Genomic DNA, 16,295 nt, shown 5'->3' with positions numbered 1-16,295 from the left:
CTTGTAAACATGGCAATAAACTGACGCCACGGCAGCGATAAATCCTTGTAAATATGCCCCTAGTCTCTGCGCTTGGTGACATACAACAAAAAAGTTATGTTACTAGCACCCCACCATCCTTTGAAGTAGAGTGCCTCCTCCCTGATACCAGTTCTGAAGGGTTTAAAATCTTTGAAAATGTCAAGACCTTCTGTGTCAAACGAATAATTGCATAAGAATATTACAAACAATGTAACCATTTTATGAACATTTAGGGTACCTACCACAAGATTTTCATTTGCTGCCTTGGCTATGAAGTCCACATTGGTGCCTCCAATGACGACCTAGATGTTAGAGGGAGGACATTACTTGTGGTTTTCATAAACATATAGCCGCATTAGGTAATTCTTTGGACATGGTTTAGAAAAGGGTCCATATAATATAAGACTTACGGGCCGAGACTTGAGGGGAATCGGGTTCTCCTTTAGTGCTGCGGGATCTTCCACCCTAGGAGAAGGGGTCGTGTCTTCTCTTGCTGGCAGCGCAGAGCGCTTCCTCGCTGCACGGGGGTCTCGCCCACTCTGCCCCCCATTCCGGAGCTTGCTGAGGGACACAGCAATCATGCTCCCCACTTTAGCATTGTTCCGGATCAGAGCCAAGTCTGTCTAGAGTTAACGAATATAAAATAATACAGAGAAGCACCTCTGTGCCAGACTAACATGGACGCCAATTTACCCAAACGCAAGGGGTAGCAGAAGTGACATCACACACCCTTTGACCTGGAATGTCATGCACATGCTTACGCATGAACACACATTCACACACTCTCTCTCTCATGTAAACAGACACTCCCCACAAGCATGCACACAACAAACATTTATAGGCATTTTTATTTTACTTCCACAGCTGCCAGGGAAGGTCTAATTCCAGCTAATTGTACTCCATTTTTTATTACACTAGTAGTGAATACTGAAACATAGTAATAAAAGAAATTTAGCCACAACAAAGAGTGGAGCCTCAATTGACGCTCATAAGGAGAAGCTGCCACTGTGTTCCTGGCACTCATTTTGCCACCTCTGAGACCAGAGGTCGCAAAGGCACTGCCAGGGGCTGCAAGGCACAAGTCAGGAGCCGCAGCTGCAACCCTTGTTGATCCCTAAATGATGTTTATGGTCCCAATATGGAAATGTATATATGTATAAAATATGTAGAATGCCTTAATGCGTGGGATTTAAACACTAAATATAAGCATTTAAGGATGAATCAATGTATTTCTGTTTAAGAGGGAGCAATATCTGAGAGGTGAAGCAATGATGGCATATACATTTTACTTCTGCTATTTATCCCATTCTCTTTTAGATCTTAATTTTGTGGTATCACATTTAGGTATTTTTCCCTTTGGATCACATATCTCTATGTTTTGGAATTCACTTCTACATCCCTCATTTTAATCTTACTTCAACATCAACCCTTTGGATATTACATGTATACCCTAATCTGAGAACCTCACTTTTAAATCCTTTGCTCTAGACTTTTGTTATATGGCGTAGCATTTTTACCATATTTCCAGATCCTAAATGATGAATTTCGCTTCTGTATTCTAATCTTTTGATCTCAGGTTTATATATCACTGTTTGGATATCAGTTCTTTATCTTACACTTTGGATCAAAGTTTCATAGCCTAGTCTTTAATTTTGCTTTTGTAATCCACATTTTGAAGCTTACGGTTATATCCCACTGTATGGGCATCGCTTCTGTATCCCACTCTATTCATCTAACTTGTTTATCGCCTTCTTTGGAGTTTACGTCAATACTCAACTCTTTGGATATCTCTTATATATTGGATTCTTGGTATTCCACTTCAGTATCCCACCTTTTGGATATCACGCATATATTGTATATTCTTGCGATTCAACTTCAATATCACTCCCTTTGGATATTACGTATATATTGTATTCTTGCGATTCCGTTATAGGATTCCACTTCAGTATCCCACCCTTTGAATATCGCTTATATATTGTATTCTTGGGATTCCACTTCAGTATCCCACCCTTTGGATATCGCTTATATATTGTATTCTTGGGATTCCACTTTAGTATCTCACCCTTTGGATATCGCTTATGTATTGTATTCTTGGGATTCCACTTCAGTATCCCACCCTTTGGATATAACATGTATGATCATAAACTTTTGATCGACTTTAAATATTCCACCACCTCTATATCACTTCTTTATTCCATTTTCAAATATCCCGATCTTTAGGTAGCACTTCTAGATCCTAGTCTTTGGATTCTACCCCAATATCCTACTCTTACGATGTCTCTTCTAGTTCCTTTTGTTTAAATGCCACTTTTGATTACATTCTTGGAATTCTCCACCCCTCACATTTAGACCACAAACTCTGAATTCTGCTGTCGCCTCTAACCCACACTTTCAGATGCCAGCCATTATATTTTAATTCCACATCCTTGTTTTCAGTTCGGCTTCCTGTCCTTTGGATTATGAATCTCAGCCTTGGTACTGACCGATTTATCTTCAGCGTACCACTCAAATTCTCATACACCCCTTCTCAACCATGTAGTCTTGCTTCTAAATAAATCGTTGTCTAGCCTACATTCAGTACACATTGAGTTAAGCACATACGATCTGCATCTCACACCTGAATCTACTCTCATTTCTACTTTATTCTCACATTTAGCTCTAACCTTGTGAATCTTGTATTGTGTCTTCATCTGCCTTTGCATAAGTTTCACGAATTCTCAAGTTGCTTTTAATACAAAAGTTTCTACTTTGACTGTCCAAGATGTTCTAGAGTAGCGTCCATCTGCGGCTCCTCCGCTATGGCGGAGGAGCGTCGCCCCTCCCTCCAGCAGCCAAAACAATGAAAAATAAAAACGATAATAAACCCTTGTTTGTTATAGTTTTATTTTTGCTCTCAGAGCGGAGGCTTGGGGTCGGGGCCACGGGGATGACAGGCTGGTGGAGGAGTGGTTGCAATGCTATTCCGTTCGCATGATGGATCCGGCCGGCAAAACCGTCATGTGCACTGAAGCTCTGTCGAACCCGAGCTGCGTTTGCGGGCTGGAGAGAGCAGGCACAGGCTCCCAGTCTAAGTGGGAGCGCAAATCATCGGCGCTCAGGCCAATCCAGGCCAGCAGCATGAAAGGAGTGTCAGGATTGGAGAGGAGAGTGATGCGGCAGGTGGTTTTTTTATTTGTCTCGTCATCCGTCTGTTCGTCCGTCCCCCCCACTCTATTGACAACGGCCGCTACTGGTAGCGCGAGTAATTTTTACTCACTGGATAACTAGACAATTGACTTCAATGTGATAGCCAGAGAATTAAAATACCCCCATCCCCACTTTAGACAAACCTCTTATCACACCTAGCATGCAAAGCAAGCATTCCAAACATTCCTTAAACTTCCTTTCACCCTTTCATCCTTCTTCCATCCACGTATCTACCAATCCCTTTCACTCCATCTTCCCAACCCGTCACTTTTCCGTCCACCCAACCCTTGCCCCCTCAACCATACCTTTTCCATCCATCCTTTCAAGTATACACCCCACTTCTACTCTCCGACCCATCAGTACAGTCGTATCAATCCATCTGTCCTTTCACCCATTCATCCCCTCTTCATCTGCCCATTCTTCCCTCTTTCCATCTATTCACTCTTTCATCCCTAAATCCTTACACTATCATCCAGCCTTTCACACTTACACCTAGCCATCCGTTCACCCGTCAACCATTCGTGTTTCACCCTTCCATCCAACCTTCACTTTTTTTTACTTCTTCAGTTCCTGTTACATTTTCTTCCCCATGCTGCTCTTTTTCCTATTTCTATTTTCCTATCTTTTTTTCCCATTCTTGCTTTTCCTTTCTTACCTTTCCCTTTCAATGTTCTTTTTGTCTCCCTTTCTGCAAACAAACCCTCTTGTATAGTATTCACTTGCAGTGTTGTTTATGACCATGGTGTCTGCAGATCTTAAGGCAGCAGAAGTTCATAAACAAGTAGCATATGTTTTAATGGGCTCCAGTTCTCCAGCTCATCGACCCCAGTGGCAGCGCCTACGTAAGTGGCTAGAGTGGGGGGCCCTAACGGGTATCGATTGAGTAGCTGAGCCCAGAAGTACAGGATTGCAAAATCCTACCATGCGAAATCATTTTATTCTCTTTTTCCTAACATGGATGGATTAAAAACAAAGGCATTGTCTGGATAGATGTGCACTTAACAGCTCTTCAGCCGACACCACCCTCCGATTCTGCACTTGATGTACACTTAATGACAGGCTAGCAAGGGGGATCAGACCCCAGCACACCCTCCCTCAGCGTCAGTCCATCTGAAAAGGATACTGGCCTCCAGGGACTTGCCTCCGGTCAGCTCGTTCACCCGCCGCAGCACAAAAGGAGTCACCTCCTTACCTCGGACCTCCTGCTGCCTGGAAAGAAGAATCAGAGACAAGTACCGACCAATGGGCCAATGTATGATCCAGGCTTGAAGAGACAGCGACCACCCAGAGACATCTTCTACATTACTCACTACCGCTTGTGACAGAAAAATCACTCTGCGCATCAGCCAGTTTAGTAAACGGAGTTTACATTGGAAAACTACACTCTGTTTTAAAAAAACACCCAGAAGGATTGAACATTGCTCCATGTGATATTGAGAATAAAGTGCACATTCACACTCACGCACTCTTGTTTATACAGCTTTAGATGCAAATGCAACTTCTGTCCTTACAGTTGCTGTTCAAGTATCAAGCAAGATGAGGAATCTGGTTCTCTCAAAGCCACTTCTTCTAAAAAAAACAAGCATTGGAAATGCAAACGGCCTCGCATTTGTTTGAGTTAGAGTGATTGTAAATGTTAATGTCTTGTGTTATGGACTGTATGTACATTGCGTGTAGTGTAATTATGTGGGCGGGATTGGATTAGTTAACTGTGTGGTGTTAAGTGGATTTGTGTAGTGTAATTATGTGGGATGGTGTGTTGTGGAATCATGTGGATAGCAAGTATGTGGTATCGAGTGTACTGAAATTATGTGCAGCAGTATTGTGTGTTATAGAGTGCAATTATGTGGAATTTTATTTAGTGTTGTTGAGTGGTATCTTTACAGCAACAAAGGATTGAATTACATATGAAACATTCACGTACATAACAAACACATCTGCACAATCCAACCCGTCCCTAAATACAACACTATCTATACCAAAGGGTTAGCGAAACAAAATCACACCCAGCAGAGTATAAAATAGTGCAAAACATGCCTGCTTACAAAAGATGGCTCACTAAATGAACATCTCATAGTGAATTATACATGGACGAACCTACATTAAACAAGACAACTTAAAGGCTGAATTCACGGCTCCTTGGATAAAAGGAGAAACCACCAGGGAATGTTACTGTTAACCACTACTTACACAGGATAAAAAGGTGGAGGGGTTGGGGGGGGTGGAGGCCTATGTTGTCATTACCTGGTGGTGAAGGGGCATAAAGTGCAGCGTCGCGATCGCTCTCCGGACCTAGCAGTGCAAATGGGGGTGGCTTCCGCTGCGTCCACTTACCAGTGGTCATTGCCAATGGGGGCCATCCTGAGGAGGGTTGTCGAGGGGCAGGCAGTGAGATTCAACTGACAGCTGAACATGAGCGGAGGCAGGAAAGGAACAAGCATTTGCAATGCAATAGGTCTCGCATTTATAAGAGTTTGAGCTATTGGCATTGTAAAATTACAATCCCTTTTATTTATGTTTTGGTTTTTAAAACAAATAAAAGGCATTGTCATTTACAATGTCAGTAGCATAAACTCGCATAAATGCGAGACCTATTGTATTGCAAATGCTTGTTAATTCTGTACTTGAGGAACGATCATGACGTTTGCGAAAGATAATTTGAATATGGAGTGAATCAGGTAATTGGCTCAAGGGAAAGACTTGGACTACCCTCCTCATTGCATGAATATTGATCCAGAGTGACGAGTATGATAAAAGTAAAGAGAATATTTTACTGTTTATTATCTTATTTCTAGGTTATTAAGGACTAGTTACCCACCGCTTGGGCGCATGTCGACGTTAAGCTTCATGACTCTATAAAGCTCTTGGACGCAATGTAGTTTGACACTAATTTATACAGCTCGCCGATTAACTATTGCACATGTTAATCTCAGAAAATCAGCTGCTCTCCAATAAACCAACTCAATCACAGAACGAACGTCGGACACAATCAATTGATGGTTTTCATATCCTTCAACACAGGAAACTCAGAGTACAAATATAAAAGCTGTGGAAATTGTGGTTGGCGAGCAGTAAAAGAAGGCGTGGCACTTGTGGAACAGGCGCTGATAGTTTGAGTGTTTACAGCTGGACGGGCGAGGGAGGGGGCAAGTGCGATTGTTGAATGTGGGTCAGTGCTATTAATCTAAAAGGGTGCATTTTCGTAGGTCTGTACGTAATTTAAGTAAAAAAAAAAATTATGTTTGTGTGCTGAGTGTACAATCCTGTATTCCCATGCTATTAATCTTAAAGGGTGCATTGTGTGGCCCCATTGTAAAAGTAAAAGTGTGCATAGCGCTCTAAATAAATTAAAAGTGCCCGCTATTACTAAAGCTGGCGTCCCACCAGTGCTCTTTCGATAAACTGTGTTAAACAATGCGTTACTAAGCAGGGACTAACAAAGCCTGTAAGTGAATCAGAAACAACCATTTACAAACCACTGCAACAGGAGACAATTGAAACTAGTATGAAGCTTTTTGCCTGTCACGCTCTGAGGAAGTTGGCCAGGAGTTTGTTTGGTTTGTTCCTAAGCCGCCGAGGGAGGGGGTAGCAAATGGTGAGCACTTTCGCAGCCGCTTTGGTGTTCTCAGTGGCCGCGCGGCTCACTGAGAACATCAAAGCGGCCGCGAAAGTGAATCAGCAGGCTGACAAATGGTGCGCGCGCCCGGCGCACATGAACTGTATTTGGAGGCCTGAAAAGCACTAGTTTGCACTTCCAAATCCCCCGTTTACTAAAGCTATCGCCAGAGCAGCGCTAAAGCGCTGGCTCAGGCGAGACCTAAAAAGCTGCAAGGTGCGGGAAGTGTTGCGGGAGCAGCAGGGAAGACCCTCTGTTCTGCATAAGAGATGCTGGCACTACTGTTATCCTGGGCACGGTAAGTCACAGCTGCCGACGGCCACACTGGAAAAATACAAAACTGCAAAGAGGGAGACGGCGAGTTTGCAGTCAGGAAGTGTTCGGCCATCCTCACCCGCAGGGCGCAGCAAAGTACAGAAATGCAGCAGGTTCATGCTCTGCTCAGAGCGCTAATGAACACACTCCACAACCTTATCAGCTGCTCGTTCGAGCACAAGTGCGGGCTTCCTTGTCATGGACCGACAAGGCCGCTTCAAAGCGCTACGTCATCCACTATGTAGACCTGCACTTCAGAATGAGAGGCCTGCTCCCATGAAATTATAAAAATAACATCAACAATAATGTATGCCTATATTAATAATACAAAAATTAATTGGTATTTAAGCGCTTCTCACATCTGTTAGTATTTAGGCGCTATAGCAGTGGGGTAACAAAGGCCCCTGTTGCCCCCAGTTATCTGGCCCGGAGCGGATTAAATCAAGAGCAGGGCCCCTCCATGTACCTCGCAGGGAGGGGTCGGGGAGGTCCCCTCAAGTTTCGTTATGCCACTGAGCTATAGGTCTTTCTGTGCAAAGGAGGCGCCTGCGGGCTTGTGCTTGCAGCCCTCACCGTTTGTGACTGATACCCATCTATCATTTATACCAGCCTCTCCCTCCCCCTCCCATGGAGGAGGCGGCTGATGAATTGCATGAGAATAAGGGTCAGGGTTTCACGAACCGTCCCCTGCTGGCTGGGATCAATTAGACCAATACACGATGCCTAATTGTCACTGGCATTGAGGGGCATCAAGGCACACTGTAACTGAAGGAAGGGGTGGGAGGGATGGTGAGGAGAAGGGAGACTGAAGCTGCTAGGAAAGACCCTAGGGAGACAGCGGGAAACTAGATATGAGAGTCAAGGAAGGAGCGCAGAGGTGGGGGGCTCATGTGTTCAAGATTTAGCTTTAGCAAGTGATTGGAGCAGAATTGGGGCAGGACGGAGGGGATAGCATGGGGAAATCGCATTGTCTTAAGTGCAGTTGTTTTCCCCACCCTTGAAAATAAACAAACCAATCCCGGAGGCAAGGCAAAGTAAGAAAATAGTGCCGCCAATGTAACCTAAATGCCCCTTGGAGAGATGAGACAAGTAAGAGAGGCAGTTGCCATGGGCGTTAACCAAACCATGAAAAGAGGGACTAATGTGACCCATTTGCCACACAGAAGGACCGGATTTAGAAAGGCACTGAAGGGAACCAATGAAAAGTGAGGAGTGTGTGAGGGGCGGGATCAATGCACAGAGAAGATGCAGCAAGCCTCGCAGAGCACCGCATGTGCGCTGCTAGGCTCGACCTAAAAACGGTGTTTAACCCTAGTCTTTAATCTAAGCTATCTCTGGGGACGCTCTTTCACCCCTACTCAGATTCGAAAATGCCTTCCTCAGTCAAGGAATGTTCCTAGAAGCTCTCAAGACAGGTCAGGCAACCTGTGTGCGCCAGCAGCATGACTTAAACACCATCTCACTTGCAAAGCATGTACTAATGTGGATGGAACAATACTCAAGGTCAGCTGCCCAAAATCTCATAAAATGCAAGAACGGATTACCAGAATGGAAATAAAGCAAGAATATCAGGTAAGGGAATTTTTTAGTTTTAGGGCATAGTGACATCTAGTGGCTCAATGGCATAACGTACAAATGACGTCTCAGAAAAGTTAGCTTTCTTGGGGCCAAATTAGTAAGCGCCCTGGGTGTGTGTTTATGGAGGAGGACTGTTGCTTTAGAATTAAAAGAGAGGTGCAGGTAAGTAGGGCTTGAAAATGGCAAAAACGGGGTCGAGAGGGCGTTGCATCCTGGTCACATGCCTATAGGAGGATTATGCTGTAAGAGGTGAAGATGTGAGGTGGTGAAGACCATGGAATTATAGGTGATATCGGAGAAGTAAGGTAAGAATGGAGATACATAGAATCCTGGGTTAAAAGAAAGAGGCAGCAAAGTCATATTATAAAGTTCATTAAGTGAAAATGCCAGAATGTGTCCTTTCTCGAACAGCTCGGGCCCTAAGGTGCTACACCATAGCTCACCACTACTTCTTGTTTGTGTTCCTCGGCTCCCAGTGGGTCACAACCCGGTGAGTAAATGTTACCATCAGTGGCGGAGAGGAGAAGCCTGAACCGCGCATGTCAGGCTGGACACAGTGAAAACATCGGCCAACCTGACATGCGCAGTTCTGATGGCACTGCCTCAGGAGGTCCCAATGAACTGCTGTGATGCAGTGGGGAGGTCAGGGGGTCAACGCCCCCACGTCCATATGGACGAACTGCCCCTGCACCTGGGCTAATGACCACAAATGACTCGCTCGGTTGTGGAAAGGCCGCTTTATTCGGAAGAAGGGGCCGCGCCTGTTCAACCTACGGCTGATCTGCACATTCCAGGACAACGTGCCTTTCTTGAACTACGATTAGTTATAAGCCCCAGGCCCTCCGCTCTAATCGATACCTGCCCCTGAGTTCTTTCATGCAGTTCTTCAATAACCTTTTGTCAAACATCAACATATTTAACCATAAATAGCGAGTTCAGTTCCATCCTTTCGTCGCCACCTCTTCTTTCATCTGCTCATACGATGTCCAAGACGGCCCTACTGATTCCAAAGCTGCTCTCCGGTACCGCTCCTTCTCAAATGTACTGTCTCTTCTCCCCGTCTTCTGCTCAGCTTTCTTTATGCCACCAGAAAAACTCTCCCCAGAGGTGTTCTTCCTGTCCGACCCCCTCGTCCCCAGACTTCTAAAGCCCCACCATTCCAGTTAAGTTATGTTGCCCCAAATCGATAGGTGAACCCCACTGCCCTGCCCAGGGTAACCTGGGACATTTGCATACATTATCCACATGGCTGATCACTTCAATACCCCTGGCCCTGCACAAGCTCGGCACTCCTCTGTCCACCTCCTTCCTGCCTTGGTCAATGACAACCGGGCTCTTAGCACCACACCATAACCCTCGGGGCGGCAACGCGTCTTCATCACCACTGCCTGCTCGCATCTGTCCTTTACCCCCATCAAGGCTTTTCTTTCATCATTTTGAAAAGGTCCAGGCCCGAAAGTTGCACCAAATCATTCCCTCCTCCCCACCCCCCCCCCCCCCAAGTTAGCCTCACCACTAGCAGGCCAGATCTCAATCCCCACATCATCAGCAACGATTGCCCCATCTCATGCCCCTCGGGCTGAGCCATAACACAGACAACTTATCCATGTCCAGTGCCAATTGCTGATCGTGATGCTGTCTCCTTGCATGGCCCCCAGCACACCTCACAGCAGAGAGGCCATGGGTCCACAGCCAATTCTTCATTTCCGATACTAGCTTCATTCCTGCTGGAAAGGCAAATATTGCCTACTGCTTCTTTTTGGAAGTATGGGCCTCGAATACCCCCACATGTTCCTTGATTTCCACCTCCCAAAACAGTTTGATTTCTTCTTTTGTCATCCAAGCCAGAAAGCTGCGGTTACTGGCCCCATCCTAAAAGTATGGGCCCCATAACACTTCTCGGACATCCACCATAATTTAGGCTCTTCCTCAGCACGCCCAAAACATGCTCATCTGTCACAGCCCCTCTCTCTTCAGGACAGAACAGGCCTCCTGGTTCCCTTTGTCTCAACTCCACCTACTGTTTACATGTCCTCCCTCACTCTCCAGCTTGCCCAGTTTCATCCAAGTCCCCCTTCCTTCTAGATCCAGTTTGTTCCTTTGCAGCCGAAAGTGCAAATGCCCTTCCCTAAATGCACTCACATCCTTCGTCCCCCCCAAACCATCTCACCCTTTAGTCCCTACCACCTCTGCCACTGTTGGAATGCCCCCCAAAACCATCACCGCAAATATGGGTCAGAAAATGTGTCCCTCCCAGATCGACACATATGCAGATCTCACCTAGGACTTTATACTTCATAATATATGTACTGTGATTGCTTTCCAGCCGGACATCCTTATTCCATGTTCTCTTGCCCATCCTTCTAATATATCCCAGATGTGTGTGTATCCCCACAAAGACTTCCAATAAAAAGCTGTGAGGAAATGCGATTCATTATATGGTGCGATTGTGCGACCTCACCGTGTTCTAAACTCACAGACCCTTCTTCAGTCCAGTGAAGCTTGTTTGTGAAACCTTCGCTCAACCCTTGGTAGCTGTGGCTTCAAGCAGTCAGGCTACAACACCAATTTATAAAAATCGGTCTTATTTGTATGAATTTAAGACACCAAAACAAATAAAATCCATTGGAGCTGAGCAAATCATAAATCATTGCTTTTCGGTCAGAACGCAAACAAGCATTGGCAACTACCACGATTAGCAGTTACTTAAAAAACTTTTTGTATCGTGGTTGTCAGCTACTCCAGACTGCTTCAGGCAACCAACTCTGGCAGGGAGCAAGTAGGAGGGCTGTAAGACTTTGCAGGACAGTCAACTTGCAGTTAGATCATTCTCCAGTCCAGTTCCACCATAGACATAAATGAAGTGATCCTGAGGTGAGGGATAGACGATGCTGAAGATGATGATCTGGTTGAGGAGGGTCTTCCTGGGGCCGTCCCTCGGCCAGGAACATGGTGGGATGACTTTGGCCACAGAGGACAATGTCTCTTGAAGTCCAGCCAAAAACCCAGTGCCACTGGTCTACGAGTCACCGGTCACATCGAAACCAGCAGTTTTCTTTAAATGAGGCTAGTGTATCCATCTTGAGAGAGCAAACTACACTTTGTTGATTCTCCTGGATCCAGCAGACTTGGGTGGAACTGTGGAGTGTCAGGGTTGGGTCGCTTGAGCTGTACCATGAGGCTCAGTGGTGATCAAGCAACTGTGGCTATCAACTTGCCAAGGTGGCTTTTTCAGCTTTTGTGGCCCTGGAGCTGTAACAGGAAGTCAATCAACTGACTCTTGGAGTTCACCCTTTCGGTCTGCGGTGCCGGGAATGGCTTCTCCTTATGCAAGGCGCCACAGGCACAGTCCTCTCTTTGATAGCCTAGGAGCAGCAGGTACAGTCTCTCTTTGCCATGTCATAGAACAGCAGAGCAGCCCTTCTTCAGTCCTCTCTCCAGTTCAGACATGATCTAAGGCCTGGGGAGTCACCATTATGCCCACAACTTGCCCTCGGATGATGCGGTGACTACCAGCTAATGGGCTAGCAGATCCCCCTCACACCGGATGACAACTTCCTGCAATGTTTGGTATCCAGAAATCCGAGAGTGCACTATTCTGCCCACTCCCCAAGATGGCAGAACCTTTCTCTCGGTGTGTGGAGTTTGGTAGCCCATCCTAGAGGTGAGGCTACCTGTGGGCTGCATGCCCACGGGATAACTGCTTTCCGCTTTCTGTCCCCAACCTGTCTACCAGAACAAAAGAGCAGCCCCTCTCATGTGTGTCCACCATTTGCCCTTCAAAGGTGTCTTTCTCGTCGAAGCTTGCCTTTTGGGCTCACACCCAGTGTGGTTTCCTGCCAGAGAGAGGTAACACCTATTCCAATGGCATGGTCTCTACTGAGTCCTTTCCTGGTCATCGTTCAAACTTCTGCCCAGGAGGGAAAAAGGTGGTCTTGTGGCCAGCATCTGCGAATGGCCTCTGGAAAACTGGGGCAATAGAGGGGCAAATTCCTAAAGGTGTCTTTTACACAAAAGTTACATTGAAATCGACTTGGGCATCAAGTCGGGTTTAGTGCAAGGATTCTTTTGTTACCTTGATATACCAACTTTAGTAGTCCCATTCAGGAGTTAAGACAGCTGAGCTGTCAGTGTGTAACCCTGCACTCGCCAATGGGACTACTTGCCTCTCCACAGTATGTTATGTTGATTTCTATAGCACACTAAACACCGAGAGGGTATCTATGCGCTTGGGCAGGTGTGTGGTCCCCAATGCGCTTAAACGAACAGCCAGGTCTTCAGCTTCTTGCCGACCTCAAGAAGTGAGGAGGAGGCTCTGATGTGTTGAGGGAGGTCGTTCCTTGTCTTGGGTGCAGTGTGGAAGAATGAGAGCTGGCAGTTTTGCTGGTGCGGGGAATGTGTGCGAGAGAGAGCGAGGCAGAGCGTAGGTGTCTGGTGGGTTGGTGAAAGTGTATGTCCAGCCTCTGACCAGTCTTGTCGCTCTCTTCGTGAGCAGGGATGCTGCATGGTGCAGGGTGCAGACTGATGACCTCTAGTGGAGGAACAAGGAAATGACACTGAGCCCGGGTCAGGTTCCATGGACCCCGGGCGGCATAGGGGCAGTCTGAAAACCGCCAGCTAGGGAACGCAAAGTGCTGTTTCCTAAGGAGCACAGCAAAGAAAAAGCGGGCATGTTAACTATTATTTACTTGCTGCCTGGAAGTGATGGGGCGTGGAGACTTGGCGCTCTTTATTCTATCTCTTATCAAAGGTTAAATAATCCACCACAAGGAGAGAGGTGAAAACTCTCTGAGAATCAGTAAACGCACGCGCAGCATTACAGTCTGGTTCGAATTTGATATGTAATTATTCTTTATTTCATATTAGAACTGAAAATAAAGTGAATGTTACCCCAAATCGTTGTCGCACCCTATGGCATAATTAGTATTGAAAAAAACATCATTTATAAACATTACTAAAACAAAGAAATTAAAGATGTAATACAGTTAATTATATAAGGACACCTTCTCTCCAAAGTCAATCGCTGCACGTCCCACAGCCCCCTCAAAAGACACGTCTCAAATAAGAATCCTGCCAGTGCCAACCTCCCCAAAATAAAGCGCAGCTTCTGAACGGCATTGTCCAGGCGAGGAGTCCAGAACCTCTACATTAACCCCTTCAGTGCCCGCCCCTTTCCCCGCCCTGTGCCGGGCGTTTCATTAGCGGGCGGGGTTTATGACGAGCTGGTCTCGTCATGGGCACAGCGCAACCGCGGCCCATGACGAGACCAGCTCGTCATGGGCACTGAAGAGGTTAAGAAGTTGCTTGTGCTGTTTGCTTTTTTTTTTCCCCCCCAAAGATCTTTTTACTGTTTTTTTTTGTTAAAAAAATGTTTTATTGCGATTTTGTTTCACAAATAACAAAATACATCATATGAATTTATATACTGAGAGGTTAGCATATAATGTCAAAAATGATCAGAATAAAAACAGCAAATTGATCGTAGGAGCTTGAATACGTATATTCTGTGTACCTCATATAACATGGTACAGGTACAAGACGAGGGAAAAAGAGCAGGAGGGGGAGAGTAAGGAATGAAGAGAGGAACTAAAGAGGGAGCCAGTTGCAGTTCTTGCAAAGGAAATGAACACAAACCTACCCAATTGTGAGTTTTGACCTGGCTGGTCAGTGAAATCACCAGCAGTAGAGCAGAACACTGTGGGGGACCCCAGAGCAGTTCCGTTTGTCCCTGAAGTTGGAGGGAGGCTTAGGTAAAGCACATAGACTTAAGCTCGATTTGAACTTGTAGAGGCAATCAGTGCAGTTCTTAAAAATGGATTAAATGTTACTAAAATCTTGGATCCAAGGGATTGTAAATGAAAATTAAGACTCAGTCAGGGAAAAATCCAAGCGACTTACCGTCTGATACCAAGATATAAGAGGTTCAGTGGCGTAACGAAACCTGAGCGGGCCCCCCTGCAAAGTACATGGAGGGGGCCCCCTGACCCACGACTTACCACTTTGGCCCACTGCCAAAAAATCTAGTATATTTTTAAGTGAAACCTCCAACATTTAATGAAATGCATTTATATTGCCTAGCTCAAAGTTTTGAATAAGAAAGTGAGAAAAACTCTTAAGATATAAGCTACGCCATTTGTAACATTATTGTTAAGAGCAGATTCTTTTTCTGAGACAGCAATCAGAACAATGCCAAGGAGCTGGCCTATTGCCTCAGGAACTGCCTATCGCTGAAGAACAAAGAACAACTGCATAGGGTCTGGATTAGAATTGACATGGATGGAAAATAACTTGAAACTTTGAAAGACAATCCCAAACCTGCAATTTCACAGACTCAACTGAAAATATACACGAGTAGTACACAAGATATAACTCAGTAACCTGCCAGCTCCAAGAGAAATAAACTGCTGTGAATTATCTGCATGCCACACACTTGCGTCTGCCAGGGGGTGTGTATGATAATAACCACTCTATAGTATTTAAAATGAACTGAGGAATCAATTTCTTCCATCATGGCTTTATTAGTTAGCATGCCAAAAGCAGCCACACAAACGAGGCGGAGGATTGAAACTGCTTCAATGCTTCAGAACATAGATGCAGATGTTAGTCTGTATTCATCATTTCTGCAGTGTAAACAATGCTAATTACACGATTTAAGGTCTACATATTATAGACAAGTGCAAACATCACCATAAATAACACATCTTGTAGGATAAAACCAAACCATATCAGCAAGTACCTAATGACAGAATCTATACAATCTGCAGCCGGTGAAGCAAAGGAAAAAATGAAAATACTATCAAAGTGCATAATAGAACAATCAGCAATCCAGCAATAAACACAACCCAAGTGTGTTTTGTAAAACAATCCTTTCTTCTTGCATCAAGGTGAAAACACTTTCAAAGTGCATGATAAAAACAAGTCCAGCAGTATGTAGGAATGAAGCCAGGTTGGTCAAACAATTCCCACTTTGGTTTGTGCATGAAGGCGCAAATATTTCAAAGTGACTGGTCAAACAATAACATACTCAGCAGCATACAAAAATCAAACCAGTTTAATCAAACTATGGCCCTTTGGTTTGTGCATGAAGGTGTAAATATGGCACAGTGACTTTTTAAACAATAACAAGTACAGCAAGCGGCTCCATAAAAAGATCCATGTACTGTACCCTTCCCAGGCACATAGACATCTAGCGCAGTCACTACTCCTGCGTAGCACTGCACATCTACCTGAAGTTGGCCAAGGGTGAGTCAAGCACACAGCAGCTGAGCTTTTAAAAAGGTGAGTGAGCCTGTAGGCCTCACTGCAGTGACACAGGGCAAAAAGGACCAGTTCACTACTACTGATCACTACACAGAATGCTGCCACCACCTCCCTTGAGCTGCTTAACTCCTGGTGAAGGCGGAAGCCTTCTACCACTATGAGGGTAACACTTTGGGTGCCCCTCCTGGTCCAACAAGATCACATTCCATGAGACAGGCCTATGTCATGGTACACCCACATGATCTGTGCTTATCTATGACAAACAAATCATCACTAGGAATCCAGACTACAGTGGAGCCCTCAGGGCAGGGGTACATGT

At 45.4% G+C, this 16,295-nt stretch overlaps 1 protein-coding gene across 3 annotated transcripts in view; it reads right to left on the bottom strand.

The window, feature by feature from the left end:
• The window catches only part of LOC146854144 (uncharacterized), a 198,969-nt gene that overhangs the window by 86,295 nt on the left and 96,379 nt on the right, over positions 1–16,295 (bottom strand). For all 3 annotated transcript variants that reach the window (XM_085651917.1, XM_085651919.1, XM_085651918.1), the window contains exons 9-11: positions 4,331–4,416; positions 432–640; positions 264–323 (exon numbers count right to left, since the gene is read on the bottom strand). In XM_085651917.1, the coding sequence (XP_085508043.1) occupies positions 264–323; positions 432–640; positions 4,331–4,416 (355 nt within the window). The remainder of the gene's footprint in view (positions 1–263; positions 324–431; positions 641–4,330; positions 4,417–16,295) is intronic.

Source organism: Triturus cristatus, chromosome 4_1 (assembly GCF_964204655.1).
Source record: "Triturus cristatus chromosome 4_1, aTriCri1.1, whole genome shotgun sequence".
NCBI lineage: Eukaryota > Metazoa > Chordata > Amphibia > Caudata > Salamandridae > Triturus > Triturus cristatus.
The sequence above is the reverse complement of the archived record's forward strand: the minus strand, read 5'-3'. Positions and strand labels throughout refer to the sequence as shown.